Source organism: Miscanthus floridulus, chromosome 2 (assembly GCF_019320115.1).
Source record: "Miscanthus floridulus cultivar M001 chromosome 2, ASM1932011v1, whole genome shotgun sequence".
Classification (NCBI taxonomy): Eukaryota; Viridiplantae; Streptophyta; class Magnoliopsida; order Poales; family Poaceae; genus Miscanthus; species Miscanthus floridulus.
Window position 1 is genome coordinate 14925963 of NC_089581.1, and position 8581 is coordinate 14934543.

The 8581-nt window shown below is 53.2% G+C and overlaps 2 protein-coding genes across 2 annotated transcripts; one reads left to right on the forward strand and one right to left on the reverse strand.

Annotated features, from left to right (window-relative positions):
* The first annotated feature begins 601 nt into the window (after positions 1-601).
* LOC136536133 (uncharacterized) lies at positions 602-1153 on the forward strand. The gene has a single exon (XM_066528526.1). The coding sequence runs from the start codon at positions 602-604 to the stop codon at positions 1151-1153; it is 552 nt and encodes a 183-aa protein (XP_066384623.1).
* Positions 1154-2243: 1090 nt separating this feature from the next.
* LOC136538015 (zinc finger protein 1-like) lies at positions 2244-3612 on the reverse strand. The gene has a single exon (XM_066529999.1). The coding sequence runs from the start codon at positions 3451-3453 to the stop codon at positions 2572-2574; it is 882 nt and encodes a 293-aa protein (XP_066386096.1). The 5' UTR covers positions 3454-3612; the 3' UTR covers positions 2244-2571.
* Between the last annotated feature and the right edge of the window lie 4969 nt (positions 3613-8581).

Genomic DNA, 8581 nt, shown 5'->3' on the forward strand with positions numbered 1-8581 from the left:
CTTGTTTAGCCCAGCACATGCAGCTGAGCCATTCCACGACTCGTAAAGCTCGTGACTCATGACTCGTGAGATCATCACCAGTCGGAAGTTGGATCGGAATTCTCCTGTTTTTGCCATGTTTGGCCGGCTTCTGCTGACTTTATTAGGAGAAGAGACACCACTCGTGCTCCAAATGGCATGAACACATCCCATCGTATAGCGAACTTACCTAGGCTCTTTTCGCTTGTTTTCTAATCCATGCTTTTTTTTACTTGTTTTTTAAGTCGAAACAGTGTTTTCCTCTCACAACAATTCAGTCAGAATAATATTTTAGCATTTTTTTAGTGAAGCGAATGGGACCCTAATCTGCAATGAAACATGGCGTACGTCAATGAAACATGGCGTACGTCACCGTGGCGTGGACCCAAAACAAAACGAAGAACGAAAGATGACACAAGGCAAGCCCGGGACGAAACTGGTGCGAACATATCCTGCATCCAGAAACGCACCGAGCTGGCTGCCCAACTCTCCAAAGACGTGTGCAGCACCACCGTCGCGGGACCGGTGGCGGGTCGCCCACGACATGTTCAGCGAAATCGCTCCGCAGGAAGCCACGTGAAGCATGCCGAACGCCCGCCCGGCCCGTCGTCGACGCCAGGGCACGCTTCTTCAACGCCCGCCCATACCATACGCGACCGAGCCGCGGGGACGCGCACGCACCGGCGCACGTCGGCACCACCACCACCACCACATCGTGCGCGTCACTCAGGACGCAGCCAGCGCCAGCGCCGCGGGTCGGTTCGGCGTGGGAGTGGGCGGGAAGCATCATGGCACGTACGTACGTACTCACGGCACAGGGCGGGGCGAGACGCGCCTAGATTTTCCGCGCATCGCTTCCATTCCACTTCCACCAAATGCGGGCGGCCCCCCGCCCCCGGGCGGCCGCTGGGAACTGTTGCGTCGAAAGCGATCTGAGCGCGAGTCGGCACGCACTTATCGACACCGGCGGGCGGGGCGACGTCGCTGTCGGTGGCCGTTCCACCCGCTAGTGGGCGCCGTCCGTCGGCGTTCCCGAAGCCGCAACGGCCCCAGGTTTGTTGTTCCCACTTGCGGCGGCCGCAGGGGCAGGGCGTCGCTGCTCCGCAACCAGCAGAGCAGGTGGTGGAAGGTGTAAAATCTATAGGATCACTGGGAGCATAGATTTAGCTGGGTACTTGCTGTTGAATACAATCATGAACTCTAGAACATCTACTTAGTGCAGTAACGGTAGGTAGAACGAGAGAAAGGGAGAGGTAAAAGTTGGACGTGTCAAACCTGACACCGTAGTGGAGGAAGATCCACTCGTGTCTGCCATGGAGTTAATGTCTACGCTAGGGCAGCGACGGTCGGGGAAGACGGGTGGCGGCGCAGTGTAGTGGTGGTGGTGACGCAGTCCGGTGGCGGCGCGGCTGGTGGCGGAGGTGCTTCCCGTCACTGGCTGCGCGCCCTCTAGATCTAGTCGGGTATTTGCTGTTGAATAGAATCATGAACCTTAGAACATCTACCTAGTGCAGTAACGGTAGATAGAACGAGAGAAAAAGAGGGGTAGAAGTTGGACGTGTCAAACCTGACACCGCAGTGGATGAAGATCCGCTCACGTCCGCCATGGAGTCGATGTCTGCGCTAGGGCAGCGACGGTCGGGGAAGACGGGTGGTGGCGCAGTGCAGTAGTGGCGGTGACGCAGTCCGGTGGCGGCGCGGCTGGTGGCGGAGGTGCTTTCCGTCACTGGCTACGCGCCCTCTAGATCGGATTAGGGTTTAGGTGTCGGTGGAGAGCTCGGCTCAGACGAACCTCGTGACTGAGCCGCCGGCCCCACCTCTATTTATTGTGTAGTGTGGCAGGGACTCTCCAGCCATAGTGTGCTGGGCGCCCCCGATCAGAACGTGGATCAAAGGCCCAATTGGGTCGTTGGGCCAGTTTGAGATTGAAATCAATCTATAGAAGCTCGTGGATGGAACCGGATTAAGTTATCGCCAGCCAGGCCGGAATGGACGCCACTGAGTACGCGAGGACGATGAGTGCGTGGTCAAGCTAGCGACCGAAAAATCTGCGAAGAAAAAGGTAAGAGGACGTTGCTTCGGAGAGGCGAAGCAGACTGCTCCGTTTCTTCCCATGAAAGCAAGCAAAGGCGATGGTTTGAGCTGGCAAGCGAAAGAGCATCGATCGACCAAGCTACTTCCGAGGCATAGGCATGAACACAAAGTGCTGCGTACGAGAGGGTATCTGATTCCATATCAATCCCCAATCCATTTATAATAAGCATATGTTACAAAGCACTACATCATCAAATCATCTCTTAATGAGAATGAACTACAGCATACAAGACAGCTAAGGATACAAGTATACTCTCCCAGGAATAGGAAGATCGACCTATGTGTATGATGACTATGCATCTCTCTGTATACTGTACAAGAAGAGCAGCAACAAATCAAACAATGGTGCTGGCACCATACGAATGAATGAACGAATATAATAGCGTGTTTCCACCATTGAACTTGGCAGCAGCTCAGCTCTAGACCAAAATCTTGGACGGATGAGACCCGCGCAGCGGCTCACGCGGTCATGAGGAGGCGGGGCTTCTTGAAGGCGAGCGGGCTCTGCACCTCCTCGTCCTCCTCCCACATCTTGCCGGCCTTGCCGCACCGGAACACGAACTCCGGCACGGCCGGGAGGTTGAGGTCGAACGCGCGGGCGGCGGAGCTCCCGTTCCCGGAGCTCCCCACCTCGGACGTCTCAGCGGCGGCCGCCGCGGCAGTGGGCAGGACGTCGGTGGACAAGGCGCTGCTGCCGCCGACGCCTCCGTCGTAGTGCTTCCTCTTGTGCCCGCCCAGCGCCTGGCCGGTGGGGAACTCCTTGTGGCAGATGGAGCACCTGTGGACTCTGCTCGACGCCGCCGCCCCGTCGGAGGACGCGGCGGTGGATGACGTGGCCGGCTCACGGACGACGACCTCGACTGGCGGCGGCGGGATGACGGTGAGCGGTGCGGGGGCCTCCACCTCCACGAGGGGCACTGCTGCCGGGAGAGCAGCAGGAGGAGGAGGTGTCGGCAGTTTGACCCGGTGGCTGGTCTTGTGGCCGCCCAGCGCCTGGTAGGAGCTGAAGGACTTGCCGCAGACGGAGCACTTGAACTCCGCGGCGGCCGGCGCCGCGGACGGGACCAGCGGCGGCGCCGCCTGGACGCGGTGGTTGCCACCGCGGGAGAGCATGAGGAGGCAGAGCGCGAGGTTCTCCTCCTCCGAGCGCTGGCGCCGTGAGCGCTTCTTCTTGGCCCACCCCTGGGGCACGTGGGCAACCTCGTCGCCGCTCATGGCGGTGGCGCTGCTGCTCGTGGTCGTGGTCGTCGCCGCTGCCGCCGCGGGCGCCATCAGCGCGACCGCCTCCTCCTCGCTCTGCTTCTCCGGGATGACGGCGTGGAGCAGCTCCATGGAAGACATGGCACCTACGGCAAGCTCAAGCTTAGGCTTCGCTGGGAGACGTGGAGACGAGTTCTTGGCTGCGACTTGTTCTCGCGGTGGCTGGCTCTGGCTGTGGAGTGGTGGTTGCTTGGGCGCCTTGCCTCGCTGTGGTGTGGTGTTTGAGTGAGGGGAGTGAGGGTGTGAGGAGGAGGTTTTAAAGCGGTGGCGGGTGTGATGGAGCGTGGGAAGTTGCGTCGTAGGTGGGGGAAGTGAGGTGGTCGTCGCGGCGTGGCCACGCACGCGGCACAGTGACAGGTGGGGCGCCGGGGCCGATGGGGGCGAGGCGGCAGTGGGTGGGAAGCCGGTGGAGTGGCGGCTAGGGACGGGTTGGGTTGAGTGTCACACGGGTGGGTGGTGGAGTGGAGCCGTGGAGGAGGCAGGCAAGGACTGCAAAAGTCGTGGTCAACGTGGAGGCGAAGACACGGGGAGGCAGGGAGGCAACGGAGGATGCGAAGGGGAAGCCGGGCAGCGCAACTTGCCTTCGCTGCTGTGGTGGAACGAGAACGACGACTGGTAGCGCGAGTGTGATATGGGTCTTGTTTAGATTGCGTCCAATTTCTAAGTTTTTTCACTCTCTCTCTATCACGTGCATGGAGTATTAAATGTAATTAAAAAAAATAACTAATTACACAGTTTAGTTATAAAATTACGAGACGAATCTTTTGAGCCTAATTAGTCCATGATCGGACAAAGTTTGTCAAATACAAACGACAGGGCCGAAGCCAGGCGAAACTAGCGCCGGGGTCAGGAATAACGTATGCTGGGGTCTTTGTCTTTAGAGAACAGTGTAGAACAATAATTGTCACTAAGTTTGCATGAATTCACCGGGGTCAGCTGACCCCAACAGCAAAGTGTAGCTTCGCCCCTGACAAACGAAACGTGTTACAGTGTCTAGATTGCAAAAATTTGTAATCTAAACGAGGCCATGGTAGGAGAGTGTGTATGTGGAAGAAGAGAAGTGTGGGAAGACTGACCGGGGCGGCTGCGTCGCTGTGGATGTGAGATGCGGTCGTCGCTCGTCGGTTGCGGATGCATATATCTCGACGGATCCACGCATACCTGCCCTGACCCGGCCCGGTAAGGCACAGTCGTTGATTTCGCCGCTGAACGTGGCCAGATTAAATGGGCTGACAACCTGGATAGGATTAATAAGCAATCTAAACAATTACTAATTGCAGTAATTTTTTCTTTGCGCGAACGAATAAATCAAGCTTCCATGGTTCTGTCACATACTTTGATAGTGCTTATACTACGGCCCTATTTGGCACGGCTCCAATTCATTAGTGAAGCTGTTTTTTTGTGAGGTGTGTTAGGTGGGGGGTTGGGGTGGGGGGGTGCTGTTTTTTTGGGGGGGGGGGGGGGGGGGGGTTGTGTGTGTGTGTGTGGTGGGGGGGGGGGGGGCTTCAGCTCTATGAACAGGTTTATGGTGGAGCTGGAGCTGTTTTGTTAAATAATTTGGCAAAACAGCTCCACATATAGAGTTCTTTAAAAGGTGAACCAACTAATTTTGGCTCCATCCTACTTCAAAGCTTTGTGAGAGCACGATTTAAGAGGCTTCTTGAATGAAGCTGTCTTTGTTTTACCCCGTTTGATATAAAACGGCTCCTGAAGCCAGTGAAGAAGCCCTACTAAACGGGGCCTACTACTTCTCCGTCTCTAAATAAGTATCGTCGTTGGTGTGCGTGCCATAAGTTTGACTCGATTTGTAGAAAATGCTAGCAACATTTTGTATCTCCAAATAAATTTATTAAAAATTAAATTCAAAGATCTTTTCAATAATACTAATTATGTACCATAAATATTAATATCTTTTAATATATATTTACTCAAAATTGTTTATCAAAAAGCGAAAAAGATAAATATTTAGGGACGGAGTACCTGCCTCCTTTGAATAGTACTATCAGTACTCCTTAGTAGTAATTTTGTACTGTTTGTAGGGAAAAGGTACAGTACCCTTGTCTAGAACAAACGTCACGCTTATCTCAGAACCACGTTTCATTCCTAGCCTCAAAAATGGTGCGCTGCTAGTTTACTTTGCGCGAGGCCGAGGTCAACAACAGTGCAAAATGAAAGCGAGTTAAGCGTTGGGTAATATGATACGCACTAGTGGCGGAAGTGTCGAAGTGGGAGACAGTCTGCGGAAGCATTTTAATTAAGCACATGCGTAAACATGCAAAGCCTGAAGTGGTCTTCGCCCAGACGGTTCCATCCAAGTCCAAGTCCAAGTCCAAGTCCAAAACAAACCGAACAGATCCGGAAGCAAGTCAGACACAGACCACGCGATGGGACCGCAAGTGCGTGCATGGAAGATTCCAACAGGCTGGTCACCTCCAGGGGTCAATTAAAATAACCTACTCGGCTGCATGGATCTTCTGCATCGACTAGATAGGCACGCGGTTGCCGAGATTTTTCTAGATGGGTTAATGGCAGTGGGAACAGCCGTTGACACTCGCACTACTATCTCAGTCCCGCGTCAGTACGTCCCGCACGTAAGCGAGTGAAGAAATTGGAATCACAGAGGATAATGATGAACCCGTAGTTAAGTTTTACCATTTTTATTAGTATGCTGTTAAAACAGGATGTTTGTCCAAAGCTCAGTTATCCTCTCCCAACAATGCTTTTTTTTTCTTTATAAAAAGAACTCCCAGCAATGCCTTTTCGATGAGCATATATAACTTTTTTTTTGTGAAAGGATGAGCATATATAACTTATAAGACGTGCTAACAATGCCAACATGACTGTATCCTTGCAAAACCTCATGTGGTCAATTAGAAGACTACCACCACTAATAGATAAGCATGACAGCACCTATGTCCGTAAATACTGCACACATGGCGTCCTTAGCTAAGCAGCCTCTGTTGTCACTCGCTATGTCACGTTGTATACACCTAACACGTTGCTTGCCTGGTATAAAAGTCGGATTTGGATTAGCAAGCTCTGATCTCTACAAGTCGGCACATGCGTTAGACAAAACAAGTCCTCACTCCACACTCCACAGACTACCCCTTACGTCCCGGCGGACGCAACGCCCACGTACAACGATTGCGTCGAAGAAGATCCGAACGCACGCACCTGTTCGGCGGCCGGGCCGCTCGACCCTGATTCGCTGCGCCGAGGGAGTCCTCCGTTGGTCCGTCCGCCCCTGGACCTTTTCTATTATGGCGGGCAGGCCGGTCACCCCCGGGTCCCGGGCGCAGCCGCTCGCAAGCTTCGGTTCGGTTCGGTGCACGGCTCAGCCGCGCCGGCGACCCGGCGTCACCGCGTCACTCAGCGTCCGCGCAAGTCGCGGGCGCGCTGCATCCGCGGCCCGTGGGGCAACTGGGCAATCGACACGCCGCCATGACCCCGCCCCGGCGTCCCCGTCCGTCCCTGGCTCCCTGCCCTGTCCCAGCGGTCGGCCGGGCTGCGTCTGCGTGCCCGCCCGGCTGTTCCACTCCATTGCCCCACGTGTTCCTTGCGCCTGATCTCGCCCTCTCGAGGACGTACGCACGCAAGTACACGCACCTAATCGAGTGATTAGACCGGTGCGAGAGAGCGGCCGGCGGCCTAATTACCATCGGTGGCCTGCCTGCCGTGCTTGGTTGTTTATCGTTGGGAGCTGGCTGGTCACTACTAGTACTCACTAGTATGCTTGCTAGTGGCAGGAGCAGCAGCAGCAGCAACAACAGCCGCGCGTTCCGCCGGCTGGTTGCGGTGGTTGCGCGCGGAGCGACGTGTCGTCACGTGGATCTCGTGGTGGTTGCGCGGTTGGCTCGTGGCTGGTGATCCAATTTTTTATGGAGAAAGCGCCTGCCTACCTGGCCTGGCTGCCTAGCTATAGATGGGATCGGTAGCAGGAAAACTGAAAAGGGGTTGGGTTGATTCAAGAGTACTCCCAGCTACTGCTGCTCGTAAAGCACAGTCTGTCCTGCTCTTTTTCTCTGTTCTTGGGAGTTATTTTTTTGCTTCTTTTTGGAACCAATTGAGAACGCTCTCTCTTTCTCTCGAATCTCTCGCATGGGGGAAATCTGGAAAGCAACTAACCGACAACCCCAAACTTGGCCCAAGTATGTTCTTTTATTCGGCTTCGGCCCAATGCAACAAGCCTGGACCAAACTATCAATGCAGCCATTTCTTGAGGGGAGGAAATGAACTTCACAAAGAAATGTATATAATTAAAAGGTACGAAGTCGGATAAAAGCTGTGGGCGCGTCTGTGCCCTAGTTCCAATAATTGTTCGAGTTCAACTGAATTGAAGATTTATTTTATGTGGAATTTTATGTGTATCGTTCTTCGGGGGTCAAAGACTAAATTAGCCTCCGCGTCATTCTCCGGGGATCCAAAACCCTTCACAATGTGGCCCTGTTCGGCTTACCCAGAATCCGACTTGTTCGGCTTGTTTTTTCAGCCGGAACAGTATTTTTCTTTCACAACAATTCAGCCAGAACAGTCTTGAGTGATGCTTAAATAAGAGAGAGAGTGTTTAGAAATCACCTCTATACTGCAATACGAGATGTCAAATTCAAATAGTGCTAAAAACCTGAAGCGATGCAAGCTTAGGTTTTGGTTCAAACTCATGCAGAACACAGCAATCAGAGAAGATGTGTGGAGCCTATTCTTAATTTTCTGGCATCACTAAGGTCCCCTTGGCCAGGTTGCCCACCAACTCTAGCAAGAGTGTACCGTGAGGATTCGAACCTGGATCATTTACGAGCAGCAAGCCACTCAAGCCTCTCCTATCCCATTTCTACCGCTTTTTTTTTAACAAAGCATTACAAACAAAACTCTCGTCCATCAAATTAGTTCGATCAAGATTGATTTGATATCCAATGCTGATATCTCAAAACTTAGAAGGGCTAAAACATTTTTTCCCTAATGAGTAGATGCAGTGCTATTGGAAAAACACAGAGCCAAAAATATATGTTAGCTAGCATTGCAATGTGCAAGACTGTCTGCTCGTATACGTGCTTCCAACTCCTAGGTCCACAGATATAGAATTGTCCTTGATCGAGTCTAAAAGGATTTAGCCAATGGAACGTCCAGGACAACGTTCGCTTCTAAATTCAGGCCTCGTTTAGATTGCAAATTTTTGCAATCTGAACACTGTAGCACGTTTTATTTGTATTTG